The 20,606-nt window shown below is 40.1% G+C and overlaps 2 protein-coding genes across 4 annotated transcripts in view; both read right to left on the minus strand.

The window, feature by feature from the left end:
- The window catches only part of LOC109881535 (solute carrier family 23 member 2), a 76,247-nt gene extending 64,494 nt beyond the window's left edge, over positions 1–11,753 (minus strand). The window contains exon 1 of the mRNA XM_020473664.2: positions 11,436–11,753. The gene's annotated coding sequence lies outside the window, so the exon portion shown is untranslated. The remainder of the gene's footprint in view (positions 1–11,435) is intronic.
- A 658-nt stretch (positions 11,754–12,411) lies between these two features.
- Positions 12,412–20,606, minus strand: part of kcnip3a (Kv channel interacting protein 3a, calsenilin) — an 89,882-nt gene continuing 81,687 nt past the window's right edge. For all 3 annotated transcript variants that reach the window (XM_020463398.2, XM_031804906.1, XM_031804904.1), the window contains 2 exons: positions 20,487–20,549; positions 12,412–17,604 (listed from right to left, as the gene is read on the minus strand). In XM_020463398.2, the coding sequence (XP_020318987.1) occupies positions 17,557–17,604; positions 20,487–20,549 (111 nt within the window). In that variant the 3' untranslated portion in view covers positions 12,412–17,556. The remainder of the gene's footprint in view (positions 17,605–20,486; positions 20,550–20,606) is intronic.

Genomic DNA, 20,606 nt, shown 5'->3' on the forward strand with positions numbered 1-20,606 from the left:
CAGATATATAAATAATATTGGTCTAAATAGTTATGAGAACAGGTCCCAATACTGACCCCTGCTATACACATCCATCTTTTGCACGTCTACCATTCAAGTGTTTAATTGCCATATTGTTATTACTTCGCCACCATGGCCTATTTTTGCCTTAACTCCCTTATTTGCACTCACTGTATATAGACTTTGTTTTTTTCTACTGTATTATTGACTGTATGTTTTGTTCATTCCATGTGTAACTCTGTGTTGTTGTATGTGTCGAACTGCTATGCTTTATCTTAGCCAGGTCGCAGTTGCAAATGAGAACTTGTTCTCAACTAGCTTACCTGGTTAAATAAAGGTTAAATAAAAATAAATTAAATAATACACCTTTAATATCCAGGAAACTACATTTGAGGCCTTCAGAAATCACACATTGCGTCTTATCTGACAGATCATTCTCAAACCACTTGCAAGAAGCCTGATCCAGGCCCATTTCAGTCTTTGCATTATAATTTTATGGTCAACAGTGTCAAAGTCCTTGGAAAGGTCTATAAATAAGGCAGCACAATGGCTTTTATGATCTAAGAAATGTAACACATCTAGAACAAGTGTAGCAACTGAAACGGTGCCATGTCCAGGTCTAAAATCAGACTGGTGCACATTTAGAATAGAATGAGAAGAAGTTTAAAAGGTTATTAGTTGAGAGTAGGCCAAGGATTCCAAAACTTTGGAAAGGCAAGATAACTACCGTCCAATTTCCAAGTTCTCCTCCTTTAGGTAGGGGGAGGACATGTGCCACTTTCCAGATCTTAGGGATAACACCTGAAATATAGGTTAATTATTATGCAGTAAGAGAGACAGAGTTGCAGTAAAAAAGGATCAAGAGAATTTTTAGCAATACACTTAGTACATCATAGATATAAAATGATTGAAATGAAAATAGACATTCTCTATTTGGGTGTGAATCGTTCTCTACAGTCTGTTTCAAGGTGAATAAATGGAATTAGAGGAATTTTCAGAAACAATTATTTCAAATAGATGGCCAGTTGAGGCAAAATGGTTATTAAAAGCACCACACATTTCCATTTGGTCTATTATGGGACCAGAGGCTGTCATAACCTGACTACTTTCCAGAAGTGGATTCCCACGATTCTCAAATACACAGTTCAGGAAGTATGTTGACTTTGCTTTTCTAACCAGAGACAGATATCGATTTCTCAAATGTCTGCCAGTCAGAAGTAGTATCATTCAATCTAGCTTCAGCCCAAGCTAAATTTCTTTCCTGTTTGAATTGTTCATACAATTCATGCGTGAACCAAGGGATTGATCTATCCTTCACGCATAGTTTTTTTATACCAAGTTTTTGAAAAATGTTATACGGAGCATGCTTATTTACAACAGTTTTAACCCCCAAAGGCCGATGTTCAAGTCCCTGCGACAATCTAATTAGCATAATAATTTTAAAAATCCCATAAAAATCTGTCAGTTTAAACTAGAGATGTTTTTTTGCATTGGATGCGTCTCAATCCATCGCATCCGCCTATGTCGCACTTCTGTCTTCTCACAAAATCGTCTGTAGCGTTCGAACGGTTTGGCCTACAAACTAGGGCTGGGCAATGTGGGCAAAATATATCACATATTTAAAAATTATGAGGATATTTTATGTTTTTAATAATAAAAGTTCTAAATTTGCTTTATGAGTAGTGCATAACCCTAGGGTGGCAACACATACATTCAGTGATTTCCATTGGTCTTTCTCCATTCTGGTTGAACAGTATAAAACAATTAAACTTCAATCCAAAAGGTGTATCAATTTTTGCATATGAAATCATTTCTACACTGCCACATAGGGCTGCACGATATCTGGGCCTTATTTTTAACCAAATGTTGCAATTTGACTTGCGATTTAGAGCAAAACACTTGGGTTAACTGTTGGAATCATGGAAATAGAATGTCTATTCTAATTATATAGTTAGAATATAATGGTGGGCACTTTTAATAGTGTTGTTTGACATGACAACGAATGAAAATGCCATGGAGGAGTAATTGTGACAGGGTATGAACTAGTGTTGATAGGTGTTTCCTAGGGCACCCTATAATCTGTGGCTACATTGAAAGTTCTCCTAGCTACATGTAGCTAACATATTCTTGCTTTGCGTATCCCTCTTTAAATTGATACGATTCTGTTGCACAAACAATATGCTGATTCAGGTCTACACCATCACTGGTATTATCAGGCTGTATAGCCAAAGACGCTTGCTCTTACTCAGTACATTTATTAGCTAGCTAGCGATTAGCATTAGCGGCTAACAATTATTGTCTCACAAGATTTAGGAACAAACTAGCTGTTTGCTGATGTAAGAAACACAAGCTAATAGTATAATTATAGAATGCTAGTAGATTTCTATTAAATCCCCCCCCACTGTTTGGGAACCACTGGTTTAGTACATTGACAAGATAACATTATAATTTTTTTACACAGGTGTTGTATCTTGGAATTCATATTCATGGATTATTGATTTTTTATAGATTTTTTTACGTAAAATGCTTGCTGGGCATAACATACATATAACCAGAGACAGCAAAGTTTGTGTGATATATTACGTCCTTGTATGGTGTTTCTCACACGGTATGACAGCAAGGGGAAAAGGGGGGAATTGCAGGGCTTCTAATTTTATCATCTAAGAAATATAGCTAGTCAATCACTGATCTGGAGAAGGTTATACGTTTTTATTTCCTCATGCCTAGATTACAGTAACTATTTGTATATACTAGAGGTCGACTGATTAATTGGAATGGCCGATTTCAAGTTTTCATAACAATCGGAAATCAGTCATTTTGTACACCGATTTTGCAGAGATTTGTTTTTTTTACACCTTTATTTAATCATTATTTAACTAGGCAAGTCAGTTAAGAACACATTCTTATTTTCAATGATGGCCTAGGAACGGTGGGTTAACTGCCTTGTTCAGGGGCAGAACAGCAGATTTTTACCTTGTCAGCTCAGGGATTTAATCTTGCAACCTCACGGTTAACTAGTCCAACGCTCTAACCACCTGCCTCATGAGGAGCCCGCCTGTTACGCGAATGCAGTAAGAAGCCAAGGTAAGTTGCTAGCTAGCATTAAACTTAATCAATCACAATCACTAGTTATAACTACACATGGTTGATGATATTACTAGTTTATCTAGCGTGTCCTGCGTTGCATATAATCGATGCAGTGCGCATTCGCGAAAAAGGACTGTCTTTGCTTCAACGTGTACCTAACCATAAACACCAATGCCTTTCTTAAAATCAATACACAGAAGTATATATTTTTAAACCTGCATATTTAGCTAAAAGAAATCCAGGTTAGCAGGCAATATAAACCAGGTGAAATTGTGTCACTTCTCTTGCGTTCATTGCACGCAGAGTCAGGGTATATGCAACAGTTTGGGCCGCCTGGCTCATTGCGAACTAATTTGCCAGAATTTTACATAATTATTACATAAAATTGAAGGTTGTGCAATGTAATAAGGAATATTTAGACTGATGGATGCCACCCGTTAGATAAAATACGGAACAGTTCCGTATTTCACTGAAAGAATAAACGTCTGGTTTTCGAGATGATAGTTTCTGGATTCGACCATATTAATGACATGTGTGTTTCTGTGTGTTATTATATTAAGTCTATGATTTGATAGAGCAGTCTGAGCGATGGTAGGCAGCAGCAGGCTCGTAAGCATTCATTCAAACAGCACTTTCGTGCTCTGCTGTTTATGACTTCAAGCCTATCAACTCCCGAGATTAGGCTTGTGTAACCGATGTGAAATGGCTAGCTAGTTAGCGGGGTGTGCACTAATAGCGTTTCAAACGTCACTCGCTCTGAGACTTGGAGTAGTTATTCCCCTTGCTCTGCATGGGTAACGCTGTTTCGAGGGTGGCTGTTGTCGATGTGTTCCTGGTTCGAGCCCAGGTAGGAGCGGGGAGAGGGCCGGAAGCTATACTGTTACACTGGCAATACTAAAGTGCCTATAAGAACATCCAATAGTCAAAGGTATATGAAATACAAATGGTATAGAGATAAATAGTCCTATAAATACTATATTAACTACAACATAAAACCTCTTACCTTGGAATATTGAAGTCTCATGTTAAAAGGAACCACCAGCTTTCATATGTTCTCATGTTCTGAGCAAGGAACTTAAACGTTAGCTTTCTTACATGGCACATATTGCACTTTTACTTTCTTCTCCAACACTTTGTTTTTGCATTATTTAAACCAAATTGAACATGTTTCATTATTTATTTGAGGCTAAATTGATTTTATTGATGTATTATATTAAGTTAAAATAAGTGTTCATTCAGTATTGTTGTAATTGTCATTATTACAAATAAATATATATATACACATTTGTTAAATTGGCCGATTTAAAAATCGGTATCGGCTTTTTTTGTCCTCCAATAATCGGTTTCGGCGTTGAAAAATCATAATTCGGTCGACCTCTAGTATATACACCAGGAAATGTAACCATATCACAACTGCTTCTCTACACTGGCTACCGGTAACCTTTTAGAATACATTTTCAAATGCCATGTATCATGTTTAAATCTAGGCTTGGTTTAACCTCATCCTACTGTAGATCTCAGATCTTCTATCTCCCTACGAGCCAAGACGGTAATGTAAAGTGAACTCAGAAATATAAAAAAAGACTGACTTGTGTAGCCTGGTCTTTGAACATGTTTCCACCATGCTTGGATGTGATATCGTGTTCCCCAGGATCCTGTGTGTGGTGAATAAAGAAACTTCTTGATTGTACAGAGAAGTGTCTGACTGATCAGTATTCTTCAATTGGTAATCCTGAATATCTGGAAACAGAACAGCTGGAGACAGCAATTTCCTACAGTCCCATCTTCAATAACACGCTCCTGAGGCTACCTTGCTTTTACAACACATGGTCAACAAAAAACCCACATCACTCCACAGAGACAGAGCTGGAAAGACTTGTGTGGGCCAGCGTGGGACAATCTAAAGAAGGATATCCTGTTGATCCCAGACTGAGGTGGAAACAAACATCACTTCAAGGGGCAATCATTAGTTGCTTCATCCAATTTTGGACTTATAAATTTATTAAATGTACCCATTCATTCTTGAGGAATATGACTTATAAATGTCTTGTGAGCTTAGTTCAACTGTCACACCCCTTCAGAACCCAGAATATAAGCTTGTTCTACTCCAATGTTTGTAAAGAGTAAATGTAACATGGTTAAAACTATAATTTTGACATCATGGATTGTCAGTCCTTGCATCCATAGCTCCTTTGAATTTGAGAGCGGTTACATTTCTCGAGCCCAATCCTCCGGTTCACACCGTGGTGGGGAGTTCACTTTGTTATTGCTTCAACTGCTGATTGCAGCTTTAACCAATAGTATCAGTATGGCTACAGCTGTGAGGAGGTGGTAATCGATTTCATTTCACCATTCTGTAATAAAATGTACATTATTGTTCAATTAAAAATGTTAGAGAGATGACTGCCATAATCTACGGACCCATTCTTGCTTGACTGTACAGTGTCTAGAAATGAGTTTGAAAAGAGAGACTTAATTATTGGCCTATCTATTGCCTCCGCTCTACGTTACATAGGTTCAACAGAAAGACAACTATGCCACGTGATCTCTGGTGTCTGGGATGTGAGTGAATACCCTCGGCACCGTCACAGCTGGAGCATGTTGAGTAATAGATACGGTGTGAAGAATACGCAGAATAATGTGATGCGTTTGATTTCACGTTCACCTGTTACACATGGGTGTTTATTGTAGAGTTATCCACCTTGTCTCTTCTCCCACAAAATAAGCATCAGAACCAGCTGGTTAATCGCAAAAGGTTATGCTTTGTGTCAATGCTGTATGTAAATTTAGCCTTAACACTAACTTCATCCAGACCGCAATTATTCACCCAAATTCAATGTTAGAATGAAACACTATGGCCATTACTATCTAATCATCATGTCCAACAAACTACTTGCGTGAAGTTTAATACAGAATTGAATGGTGCTCAGGTTTTTCTTCATCATCACTATACTACTGTAGGCCTACCTACCATATATTATTTTTCAGGGGGACATTCTTTTCATGCCTAGAAAATGGTGACAAGTGTCCTATACAAACGATTATAGGTTTAGATTGTCAGCAGTTTAGCCAAAGTCCTTGCCTCATCAAAAAGTTTAAATAAAAAAGGTGAATGTACACTTGAATATTTACATTAGGTGTAAATATTCTCACGCATAAATGCAGTGAGTTAATCTGATCTCATGGATTATTTCGGGAACATTGAGATGGATTGGATTCCTTAGTCATCTAGTTTCCATTTAGTCCCCAGACACAGTTTGCAACACCTATAGGCCTACTTTTATGAAATGTAAGATTTATTTTCTTGATTAATTGTAGACATTCTAACACCGTAGCCTACCCTATTCATTGACCAGTGGCTGTTAAAATAACAGGTAGGCCTATTATTATTAGGCTATTAAAATAGGCAAATTAGTGTCGAGGGTAGAACCCTCATGGTGCTCCTGACGACCGACCTCTAAAAACTGACACTTGGGAGGGCCTGTTGCTTGGCGAACCCTCGCAGGTCCCAGCCCACCAGGGATTCATTGTGTGTGTGTCCAAGAAAAAATATTTTAAAAACTAGTCAGCTGGAATGCTAGGCTATTGCTCTGTCAGCTGTTATAGTCTACTTGGCAGTGGGAGAAGATGATACTTTCAGGCCAATTGTCCATAACAGTGTCCCACAAATCTGAGCAATCTAACTGTGGTATACTTGATTCCCATGTTGGCCTAATATTATTATTAATATTATTAAGTAATTGGTTATTCATTTGTGTTTGTTTTAGTGAGCGACACTGGCGTCCTGAATGTAATAGTAGTAGGGCTAATTAATAGGCCTATCGTGTCGCATGCGTAATTGCGCCTTAGTGTCACCGGATCCACCGCTGATGACTTACGTAAAATAAATCATGCTTTTTCTACCTGAATTTCATGAGTTTCAGCTTCTGATTATCAAAAAGACACAGGTTTCAAAGTTCAACATTGTCAATAAACTTAATGCATGACTGGTCAATGAATTACACAAAATATCACAAAATATCACATATTTTAGTAGAAAAACCCTTAGGATTGATAATGGAACAGGTGGAGGATTAGTCGTTGACGTAGGCTAGTCAGGTGGAACGCGACCGACCTCGAACCACGCCCACATCCCCAGGCTGGAATTGTGCTGACCACCCCCCACCTGCAAGACCAGGTCCTATACAGGAGATGGTCCGTTCCCCACTAGAAAGTCAGCCCTAGGGTTCCCTGGGTTTAACTGGCCTTCCCAGCGGGGCAGAAGGGAGGCGAGCGGGGTGGAGGCGGGTCGGTGGTATAATACATCATAGGAAGGTGAAGGCTGCTTATAGGCCTATACCAAGTGTAATTTAAGGAAATTAGGTAGGCCTACGGCAAAAGGGCAGGTTGTAGGGAGATGGTGGAGTGGCTAGAAAAGTGGGGTATAGAGCAGAGGTAGGCCTATGGTAAGGAAGCATAGTGTGATCAAATCTGAGCTATCCATGTCCAACGTGAACTGGGTACGGGGAGCGGTCCTTACAGCACACTTCTTGCAGCACTGTCCAATGGAGGCGGCCGCAGGGCAATAGTATAAGCTCCAATCATAAAGCGTGCGCCACTGACATAGGAGAAAGTACAACGCTAGGCTTGGTCACCAATGGTTTGGCTTAAACCTTTTGTTAAATGCCTTTATCATCTCAGGAAACACCTGAGATTGGAGTCTGATCTATGAGACTTTTATTAACTGCAATGATTTGCCGTTTCATTTATCCTAACTACGAACCAGCCACTACGACCAGAGCCATGTCGTGTGCACAAGAGGAGCGCTTCGTTCCGCAGTCAGAAATATATTGACATAGAACCCAATGTCTTGAAGAGAAAGGTAGGCTTAAGTGCAGGTTAAAAGATAGAATTCCGTCAGGAGTAAACTAGAACGAGGAAGTAGCCAAGAATCAATAGAAAGATAAGCATCCAGGAGCCATTTGAAAGAGGGGGCTGGAAGAACATCCCGGGATGCGGGTCGCAGTCAGACTATATTGGTCTGAGACCCACTGCAGCACAAGTCAACCGGGTGGCCCAGCTCTCACACTAGTAATAATATTCATTATTAATAACGGTAGGCTACAGGCTTAATAGCCAAATCCCCATGAAACACCTGTGGAGGCAAAGTTAAGCCATCATGTTAAACATTTTCTTTGAGAATGTGATTTAAATAACACCTAAAACACAATTTGTAAGCTACATTAATGAAGGGGATCAGAGGGGAGCATATCCTCTCTCACACTCACGCACTCCCCGTGGCGAGAGAGCGTGCACAGTTCATATTGATCATAATGACATAGCCTAACTTGTGCAGCCTAACCTACAAACCAAAGGTTCTGCTGGAGCCTTTCATTGTGTAGAAATCGCCATAGATTATAGGCTACGAATAACTTCTTGGTAACCTGAGGACAAAACAAATCTTTCTTCCTCATGTTGGCTCACGCAAGTGACGCACACACACATTCCTCCAAGCATTGTTTCCAGGACAACCATGGTAATAAATCTCACCCTAAAAATCAGATGCGATCCCTACATGGTGATTGATGGATGGATATCGATGAATAGTCCTACTTATGTAACAACTAATTTTAACACACACGTTATAAGATGACGGGAAGGGGGAGAGGTAAAAGGACCCATGAGCACCAACATCTTAAGTTCATAAGAGCTCATTACATTTGGTGTCAAATGAAAGCGAAGAGTCTATATTTTACAGAAATGAAGGCATATTTTTTATATAATATTTATATATATATATATATATACACACACACATATATATACACACACATATATACACACACATTTATATATACACACACACACACACACACACACCTACTCATTCAAGGATTTTACTTTATTTTTACTATTTTCTACTTTGTAGAATAATAGTGAAGACATCAACACTGAAATAACTATTTGAATTATGTAGTAACCAACAAAAAAAAAAAGTGTGAAACAAATCAAAATATATGTTATGTTTGAGATTCTTCAAATTAGCCACCCTTCACCTTGATGACAGCTTTTCACACTCTTGACATTCTCTCAACCAGCTTCAACTGGATTTTCTCAACCAGCTTCACCTGATTTTCCAACAGTCTTGAAGGAGTTCCCACATATGCTGAGCACTTGTTGGCTGCTTTTCCTTCACTCTGCGGTCCAACTATTCCCAAATCTCATCCCATCCCAAACCAGCTTCATGAGGTAGTCACCTGGAATGAATTTAAATTAACAGGTGTGCCTTGAAAAAAGTTCATATGTGGAATTTCTTTCCTTCTTAATATGTTTGAGCCAATCAGTTGTGTTGTGACAAGGTTGGGGTTGTATACAGAAGATAGCCCTATTTGGTTAAAGACCAAGTCCATATTATGGCGAGAACAGCTCAAATAAGCAAAGACAGTCCATCATTACTTTAAGACATGAAGGTCAGTCAATACAGAATATTTCAAGATATTTGAAAGTTTATTCAAGTGCAGTCGCAAAAAACATCAAGCGCTATGATGAAACTGTCTCTCATGAGGACCTCCACAAAAAAAGGAAGACCCAGAGTTACCTCTGCTACAGAAGAGAAGTTCATTACCAGCCTCAGAAATTGCAGCCCAAATAAATGCATCACAAGTAACAGATATCTCAACATCAACTGCTCAGAGCAGACTGCGTGAATCAGGATTTCATGGTCGAATTGTTGCAAAGAAACCACTCATAAATGACACCAATAAGAAGACTTGCTTGGGCCAAGAAACACAAGCAATGGACATTAAACCAGGGGAAATCTGTTCTTTGGTCTGATGAGTCCAAATTTGAGATTTTTGGTTCCAACCGCTGTGTCTTTGTGAGATGCTGAGTAGGTGAACGGATGATCTCTGCATGTGTAGTTCCCACCGTGAAGCCTGGAGGAGGTGTGATGGTGCTTTGCTGGTGACACTGTCTGTGATTTATTTAGAATTCAAGGCACACTTAACCAGCATGGCTACCACAGCATTCTACAGCGATGCGCCATCACATCTGGTTTGCACTTAGTGAGACTATCATTTGTTTTTCAACATGACAATGAACCAACACACCTACAGGCTGGCTGTGTAAGGGCTATTTGACCAAGAAGGAGAGTGATGGAGTGCTGCATCAGATGACCTGGCCTCCACAATCACTTGACTTCAACCCAATTGAGATGGTTTGGGATGAGTTGGACCACAGAGTCAAGGAAAAGCAGCCAACAAGTGCTCAGCATATGTGGGAACTTCTTCAAGACTGTTGGAAAAACATTCCAGGTGAAGCTGGTTGAGAGAATGCCAAGAGTGTGCAAAGCTGTAATCAAGGCAAAGGGTGACTACTTTGAAGAATCTCATATATAAAATATATTTAGATTTGTTTAACACTTTTTTAGTTACTACATGATTCCATATGTGTTTTCGTAGTTGTGATGTCGTCACTATTATTCTACTATATAGAAAATAAAGAAAAACCCTTGAATGAATAGGTGTGTCCAAACTTTTGACTGGTACTGTAAATCAAAACACAATAATGTTGAAGTTAAGACCCTTGGAAACTAATATGAACATTTATATTTAATTTTACTGATAACAATTGTGTTTATGATTTATTAAGCAATTAAAAGGTGTAAATTGGAAACCGCAGTTGGGTCACCAGCTACTGTCCTCCCTTCCACTGGCATACTGTTACTGACAGAATTGTGAAAACAGTCTTCTCTCTCACACACTCAAAGTAGAGTAGTGTATAGGTCTGTACAGTAAAGCACACTAGGGTATAATGCACTGTGCTCTACTGCGATGTCCAAGCAGCCTATTATTTATGCAGACATCATTGAATCTCAATTCAGAGTAGATGTTGAACAGAGTTTTTGGAAAACTTGGTCACATAAAAAGGGCAATTTTACTGTCATTCTGTTACAAAACTTTACATCTGCACTGTTTTTCAAGTATATGGGTTGTTTTATGTGGACATTTTGAAAGTAGTCCTTATGCATAGAGTTGTATGGTTTGTTTAACTTTGCCAAAAATCGTAGTCTCAGCGTCATTCTGTTACCATGGAATTGCCTATATGCTAATCAATAGAAAGCAATAACTCATACGATTCCACTGCGCATCTCTTATCATTCAATGAGGCCCTCTGATTAGGAGCATGCATTGCTATAGACATGATCCTTCTGCTCCCTCCGTGTTTGCTATTGGTCCATCCTCGGATGTTGTATATCTCCCTCTCTCTGTCACACTGTAGCTAGCTATGGCGTCATATTCCCCATCACGAGAATGATGCAAATACGGCTAGTGAGCACCAAACAGCTGGCTCCTCAGGTAAACACTCACCTGTCCTGGGGAAGGAACACCGGCAGGACCCGTTTCCCTTCAGGGTTATGGTAAAGTCCCCGTGACGGTGCTGGTGAGGTTAGGGTTGGTTAGGAGTGATACAGCCAAAGGTAGGTTAAACCCGAACAACAACCTTCAAATGAAGCCGAAAGGAGCGTTAGATGTGTGTTGGTCGAGTTCTTAGTAGGTAGAAAATAACTATTCTTGTAGTCTCCTGCGCCAGTGTTTGGGGCTGTCAGACAGCAATGTCTGTAGATACAGAAAGAGTGTGTATTATGTAGTCTACAGATAGGCACGGGGTTGACTGGACACATAACAGCGCATGCTCAGATAGGCCCTGACGTCACGCCCTTCCTCTTTGTGCTTACTGCCACGTTCATGACAACCGGGAACTCAAAAACTTCTGACTTGCGACTTTAGTGCGTTCAAGACAACTGGGAATAAAATTAGGTCAAATCATGACGTCAGTGATCTTCAGGTCGGAATGTCAGGGCTCTATAAATATACCCGTGTTTCCGACTATGAATTCCGAGTTGGCTGACCGTTCAAAATATTTATCTCAGTCGGAGCTCGTTTTTTTTCTGAGTACACAGTTGTCTTGAACAAAACTGAAGTCGGAAGTCGGATATTTCCGAGTTTCCAGGTTTTGGAACGCGGCAAAATTCAACGTGTTCTGGGCACGCCGGTTCCAGAAGCCTACCCTTCCTCTTTCTCTCAATGTTTCTCCTCCAATCTCCCCCTCTTTCTCAGTGCTCTCGTTTCGACAAGCTTGTCCCTGTTTTTATGAACACAAAATGTCGTCTTCCACTTTCTCCCTGGTTCTGTGGATATTTGCACCGTTCCATACTCACATCTAGTGGTATTCTAGGCGTATCGCAGCAATACAGTTCTTCAAGACCCATGCTCCACAAACATAGACATGCTGCCCAAATATATAACCCAAATAATTACATATCCAAAACAAGACCAAGAGGGGGGAGGAACACAATAATGGTTTAATGTAGGTCTTCTTAAAAACGGTCTCTAGATTGCATTGTAGACTGAAGTACTGCAATATTGTACAGTCATTTTACTGTTGAAATGTGAACTGTGCCAATATTAACCAGTTTCCTGATAATTCAATCTCTCTATACTGCATGTATGCATGTCTGTCTGCCTATCTGTCTGCATAGCAGCAGGAATTTGTTTTGAGTAGGGGGTGCTGAGTGCAGGGGGTTGGGGGGAAAAACTACAATTTATAATAAAGTATTTGCAGGCCAACAATAACATACAATTCCTAATGTGATGAGTAACCTAAGCATAGGACATGATTCGGTAACAGTAGTCACTGTAGCCTAAAGTCAAATTAAATACATTTGTCAAAAGTATACAATTACTCCCGTCTATACAGAAATAAATAAAATAATTCAAAATACTTCACCAGAGAGCATGACTTAGCCACAGGGGATAATTAGCTTCTTTTAAAGCTGTGGATAGTTTCAAATCACATATACATGCCTAATTGGGAATACCGCAATTTGGGCAGCGAGCTTGGCAATATAGGCCTAGCTGATTATTGAGATGCGGCTGTCAGTAAAAAGCAATGCATCTAAAATGTGTGTGAAGATGATGTGCCTTTAGTATAATTTTAAATGTTGAGACAAGAAGAAGGGGAGGGATGTGTGGCGAAGATGTTGGCACATCTCTCCAGAATGCACCCAGCTGTCTCCCACCAATTCTTGAGCATTCATTGTTTTATTGTGTTAACTGTTTGCCCTTTGATTGTTTATTTTCTATAAATTCCCCATTACAGACCGTATGTTACCAGTAGTAAATGTACTGTTATTGGTTCCATTCATTTCTGGTAGCTCTTTCCTGCAGTCAAAGGAACAAATCTCCCTCTAGTGGCCTCATGGGTGGAATGTTATTCATATCGTTCATCATTTTATAATTAATAAACATTTCAAAAAACCCGCAGAAAATCTGGAGTCTCTGTGTCAAACAGGTTTTGTTATATTTCAGTCTTCTGTGATGTAAATCAAATGTAACATTGGAATGCAAACTCAAAATGTAATAAATTTAAACTCTATATCTGACATGGTACAGGTGTCTTCTTTTTTAAGCCCATAACCATGTGTATGAGGTTTATACTTCTGTTTCAAAGTAGATTTGTTAAGACTACCGCTGTGTGACCCTGATTTAACCCACTGCAGAAAAACTTGAATACTTTACCTGAAGTCAGTTGCCTATTTGGCCTGTAGTATGTTACTGCATAGACCTTTCCTGCAGTCAAATGACCTAGTGGCCTCATGGGTGGAATGTTATTCATAACTTTTTATAGTTAATAAACATTACTTTAAAAAATCCTGTGTTTCTATGTTAAACGGTTTTGTTATATTTCAGTCTTAAATTATGTATATAAAGTATAATATTGGGATGCAAATTCAAAACTAAATACATTTCAACTCTATATCTGCCATGGTTCATAACCATGTGTGGGAGGTGTATACTTTTGTTTCAAAGTACTTTTGTTTCAAAGTTCAAACACTGTGTGACCCTGATTTAGCCCTCTGCATTAAAAGTTCCCCTGAGGTTGATTGATTTTTAAGTGTGAGGTCTTATCTAGAATCCTACCACATTTTTTTTTTACCATCAGACATGATATTCAGCCTGGCAACCCTCCGATTGCAGGCCCACATCGTTAACCTAGGTTATCCTCCTAGCTTTCACCCTTCTGTTTCTCAATGTGAAAGTCCAACATAGTGGTGCTCTTCATCGGCATCAAGTGGTGATATTCTCATGTTATGCAACAATGTCACATCTTATCACATTCCATTTGGTTTCATCTCGTCATCACATTACTCTGCTCATCTTCAATTCCCTTCCACCACAATAGGCAATAACCATGTTATTTTATCACCGCCATTTTCCAACACAGATAAATAACAACAATAAAACTCACAGCAACTAAATCAATGATCTAAGCCAAAGCAGGTACCTAACAGATCAGGCAGTCAACTCAAAGACCAACAGAGGAATTTATACAGCAGTCTGGCAAATCAGTCTCCATCCAGAAACAAAGTCATATTTGGGCATGTATTTATCAACAAGCATCTCAGATTAGAAGTGCTGATCTAGGATCAGTTTAGCCTTTTAGACAATAATGAATAAGATTTGATGTACAGCAGGCACCTGATCTTAGATCTACTCTTTATGTTGTTTATTATTGGCCCTGTAGTGTAAGATCTGCTACAGTATATTATCCACTCAATGAACTAACTAAAGTGCTTCATTTTTCATTGGCCAAAGTGGCCGTGTCCTCCTGACCTGCTATGGCCTAGCTATTGACTAATCCCCAATCAGCCTTTACCCTACCAGCACCTGCCACTGACGCATACACAAGGGAGTGAGATCAGACATGACAGACATACACAAACTCTCTCTCAGTGCTCGCTCTGGTGGTTATTTATGCATGTGAGATAAAGTACCCCACATGACAATGACTACAGGTATGTAAGATAAAGGCTTATGTAGGCCTGTAGTATTCCAGAACTTGAACCTTAATGTGTGTGTGTGTGTGTGTGTGTGTGTGTGTGTGTGTGTGTGTGTGTGTGTGTGTGCGTGCGTCTGTGCATGTGTGGTGTAAGGGAGCTGAGACCTGAGGATTTGGGACAGTAGAATCAGGAGTCACATGTTTGTGAAGGTGTTTGGCAGGAGGAGTAGCACTAGAGATGCTAAAGCCTGGATTTACATCATGCAACACACACACACACAGCCTGGATTTACATCATTGCAACACACACACACGTTCTAGCGCTCATGCACACACATACACTTTGTAACGCTCACATACACACCCACCCACCCACTCATGATGACATCCCACGGATAGTGAAGTGATCAACACATACAGCCTAGGAATCCTGGGAATTCTCAATCAGGCCATTTAGAATTCAAATTAATTATGAGTTAAGAATTCCCTCATGTTTGCACTGGTCATTCTAGTCTTTCTGCTTCAAAACAGGCCCTCCTTCAAACAGTAAATAACACAACATTGTTTTCTCATGGAGAGAGTGGCTCACATGGAGTGTGTGTGTGAGTATATATATGTCTATGTGTGTGTGTGTGTGTGTATGACATTTAGGCCAGGCACCAGGGCTTGGCCATGCTATCTGTGCATGCTTTAGTTCTATGGTTTGGTCTCTAGTCTGTTTCATTCATTCATGCCACACCGCACAAACAAACACACACACGCACACGTGTGAACAGAACTAATCTGCTCCAGGCCAGGTCACATGAGCTATGTTGTTATGGCAAAGACAGAGAAAACCTCTGTTACAACACTCTACCTCTGAGACAATGTGATTTCCTAGAACAGGGCCACAGGGTACAATATATAGGGCCTGGTGCCTAGGGGCTTTGGTGGTTAGGGCTTAGGTGTAGGGGTATGAAAGTATGGGGTGGGGCGGGGTATGGGTTTTGTCTGCAGTCTGAGCAGTCAACGTGTTACAGGTATAAAGGATTATAGTATTACCATTATTTACCATGGTATTACCGCATCAGGATTATGGCATATTTTTGCCGTCCCAGAATTGCTTTTGGTTTCAATGAGAAGAACAGGCCTGTAATAATACTTTCTGCCACAGGAACACTGTTCCTTCATTCACTACTGCATATATCTGTACAACAACAACAACACCACATACCTTATCAGGGCTTAGGATAGGAAATTACAGTGATGTCATCACTAGCGGTCAGTGCTCAGACCTCGGATGATCACATCATAGATGTCCTAAATGGACCCTATTCCTGAAAGGAAATAAGGGGGCCATTTTGGGACATTAACAAAACAAAACCTCTGATGAACGATTGAGAAGAGGGATCAAGCCATTGCTGTATACTCTGTATTCATCTGAGGATGGCTTTAGTTTATAACACATATACATCTTAGTATATCTGTCTTGTTGTTACACACATTATAAGGAGGCACTGACATACTGTACATCTCATGCTTATCCGTTGGTGACTCGCTGGTCCGTTGGTGACAGAACAGAACCAGTGACCCTCCCTGTCACCTAGAACTATGGCCAGACACAACCAGTAGGGTTAGAGCCCACCGCCCGTAGGGGTAACTCAAAACTCCAGAACTGACTTGAAATGAAACAAAATACCTGTACGATCAAATGATCCAAAAAGACATACTAAACATGTAAGGCTACAATTCCATCAATTAGTATTCTGTAAGTGTTAAGAAAACCTGCCCATAGATTTTGTTTGGCCTTAACCTTAACCCCACCTACTACTTACTCCCAATAGAGCAGTACAGAGGAGAGCACAACGTCTAACTTTATTTATGTTATTATTATATATTACTGTCTATACATATCTACATACACACTGAGTTTTCTTTTAGTGGTCTACTGTGACTATCTACATTTGCAATGCATTCTCTTCTGGTGCATATTGTAGAATATGAATGATTCTTAGTGCAAGCGCATGCTTCAGTTCTTTTCTTTTTAGTGTTTGGTGCTGGCGTCCTTGCCCAGGATCAATCCAACTTGCTGCACGCTACATCAACACTCTTAAACACTCTTCAAAGAAGTGTGTCAGTGCATCCCCATATAGTATATGTAAGTGCTGTGTAAGTGTACTTATGTGTTATAGCTACAGGATCCTGGTCTGGAGGTCAGCAACATCATGATGAGTTTCCACAATTGCCACTCTCATATTCTCTCTCCATCTTTTGATTAGTCATTTGTCTTTTTGGTCCAATGAGAAGGCAGAGTTCTAGAAGCTCCTCGGATCATCAGTGTTGAGCAGTTTGGTCCTTCTTTCTCCTTTCTTTGGGAAGCTGACAAGTTGTAAAGTAGAAGAAGTCCCAGTAGCTCTCTTCTCTCCTCTTTTCTTTCTCTAGTGCGCTCTTTAGTCCACAAGCAGTGGCAGGTTGAAGCTAGTGCAGCAGTAAATGAACTCTGCTAGTACATATCTGTGGATTAGCCATCCTAGATTAGGATGCACTAAATTGAGTGTGTCTGTCTGTGTGTGTGTGTGTGTGTGTATTGTGGGATTGGACAGGGGTTGTGTATAGACAGGAGGACAGGATCGGACGATGGGAGAATGACGTAGAATGTTCTGCTGGGCTCTAGAGCACGTTCTCAAAGAGCTGCATGGAGTTCATGATGTTCTCGTCCTGGAAGACAAACAAACAAGACAGACTGTTGAACAAATGTTATGAGTCTGGTTCTTGTCCCCACAATGAAATCTCTGTCCACCTGTCTGTCTGTCCGTTCGTATGTTAGTCACACGTGATATCTCAGACAGCACTGGCCCGATTTTGACAAAACTTGGGTGAATGATGCATCTTGCCATGAAGATCTGACATTTACAAAGTTATACTGATTGCCCAAGGCGGGAGCTACACTAATTAAGTGACATTTGCAAGTCACACCAGAGAGGAAGATGCGAAGTGAGAGGGATAACTGGATCCAAAAAACGCAGGTGGCGTTTTTTTATTTATTTAGTTTTGGCTCACCAAGTGAGTAGTTTTTGTATGGAAGTCAATGAGAGAGTGTCGAAATTGGTTAACAAACAACGCAATGGCTTATTTGCTACATGTGGCTTATTTGATAAAAAATAAGTTTAGTAGTGCTTAGCTTGTTATGAGTGAACTGATATAGGGGCGGCAGGTAGCCTAGTGGTTAGAGCGTTGAGCCAGTAACCGAAAGGTTGCTGGATCGATTCCCTGAGCTGACAAGGTAAAAATCTGTTGTTCTGCCGCTGAACAAGGCAGTTAACCCACTGCTCCCCGGTAGGCAGTCATTGTAAATAGGAATTTGTTCTTAACTGACTTGCCTAGTTAAATAAAGGTTAAATATAAGTAGCACTCCTGGCAACTTTGAAAACCCCCCACTTTATATTGGAGTGGTGCCTGTTGTTCACACCTGATCTTGCCTCCTCCCGACTGCCTTCCATTTTTTTTAAAGACATTTCTTGTTTAACACATTGTTAAAGAGGCAACTTGAGTATCTGGCCCATATAATGGATAATCTGTGGTCACACACAATAACTGAAATATGTTACTCACACATGATATCTCAATTGGCCCAATGGGGGGAGCTGCATCATTTGCGGGGGACAACATGTTTACTGTTGCCTTGTTAATCCATAGTACAACAGAAATATGTATGTTCACAGCCACAGTAGCCAACCCCCTAAGTATTATCCTAAGAGCAGGATTGGTGCTCCAGCCCAAGAGTATCTGGCCTGTTTACTTCAAATCCGTCATTCAATACAATACAACTTCATTTGTCCATGTTACAGCGAACAACAGAAATGTGTCTTCTGCACTCATTACTCATAACTCCCCAGATAGCACACATCTGTCACACACAGTTGAGAGGAGCTCAGGTCATGGCAGTTGCTTCTTCCAGGATTCTTATGGGTGGCTGCTTGTCCCTTGATTTTTCAAATATATACACTACCGTTCAAAAGTTTGGGGTCACTTAGAAATGTCCTTGTTTTTGAAAGAAAATCACGTTTTTTTGTCCATTAAAATAATATCAAATTGATCAGAAATACCTTGTAGACATTTTTAATGTTGTAAATGACTATTGTAGCTGGAAACGGCAGATTTTTTATGGAATATCTACATAGGCACACAGAGGCCCATTATCAGCAACCATCACTCCTGTGTTCCAATGGCACGTTGTGTTAGCTAATCCAAGTTTATAATTGTAAAAGGCTAATTGATCATTAGAAAACCCTTTTTCAATTATGTTAGCACAGCTGAAAACTGTTGTTCTGATTAAAGAAGCAATAAAACGGGCCTTTTTTAGACTAGTTGAGTATCTGGAGCATTTGTGGGTTCGACTACAGGCTCAAAATGGCCAGTCTATTCTTGTTCTGAGAAATGAAGGCTATTCCATGCGAGAAATTGCCAAGAAAATGAAGATCTCATACAACGCTGTGTACTACTCCCTTCACAGAACAGCGCAAACTGGCCCTAACCAGAATAGAAAGAGGAATGGGAGGCCCTGGTGCACAACTGAGCAAGAGGACAAGTACATTACAGTGTCTAGTTTGAGAAACAGACGCCTCACAAGTCCTCAAATGGCAGCTTCATTAAATAGTACCCGCAAAACACCAGTCTCAACGTCAACAGGGAAGAGGCGACTCCGGAATGCTGACCTTCTAGGCAGAGTTCCTCTGTCCAGTGTTCTTTTGCCCATCTTAATCTTTTCTTTTTATTGGCCAGTCTGAGATATGGCTTTTTCTTTGCACCTCTGCCTATAATACCAGCATCCTGGAGTCACCTCTTCCCTGTTGACGTTGAGACTGGTGTTTTGCCACCTGTTACTGCATTGACAGCCAACGGCCACCTATTTCTTTACCACTACATCACTGGTTCTGATGGTATTTGATGAAGACATTGACACTGTACTAGCTAAAACATGTCAGCTAGATAACAACATAGATACAGTTCCCTTAGCACATGCTGCAAATATTGTGCATCACCAAATGTTTCTCTCTGGGTTCCCAGAAGCATTTCATTGTACTATGTGCATGTGACCATTAAACTTTGACTATATGATTTGGTGCTTTCATCACAAACTAAACAATTTTTATTCTTAACCACCCCACTACCAGAAAAGCTCATAATTCAGTAAGCTAATAATGATAATTCCAAGGTGGCATCCTGCTATGTTGAAAGATCATGAGAGAGGACACAGAACACTCAATGCACAAAGACACTAACCACTTGCCCTGTGCTGGTCCCAGCCTGTTATGTGAATAGTGTATCAGAGGATTGGGTACTGCGGCAGTATAAATACACATTTCCACTGTACGTCTTATGGCTAATGTTGAAAAAAATCTGTTAACGGTTTGTAATGAATGATAATGCAACACTCAACGGTGTTATGATTGGTTTCATAAAGGTGTTACGAATGCCTTATGCATAACCCCTTCAAGTGATCCTGTTAACGTTGTCTATGTCTTTTATTAATTATGTCAAAGTGTGAGGTAGCGCACAGGTCTGCTGTTGTGTTGATGCATGTTTTGTAACTGTGGTACCTTCTGACAGGTCTCAATGAACTCCTCAATGGTCACCACTCCATCTCTGTTTCTGTCCATTTTCTGAAGAAAGAAGAAAGGAATGGAGGGAGGGAGAGAGGGAGGAGCAGAATGAATGAA

This window comes from Oncorhynchus kisutch, linkage group LG3 (genome assembly GCF_002021735.2).
Source record: "Oncorhynchus kisutch isolate 150728-3 linkage group LG3, Okis_V2, whole genome shotgun sequence".
Taxonomy (NCBI): domain Eukaryota; kingdom Metazoa; phylum Chordata; class Actinopteri; order Salmoniformes; family Salmonidae; genus Oncorhynchus; species Oncorhynchus kisutch.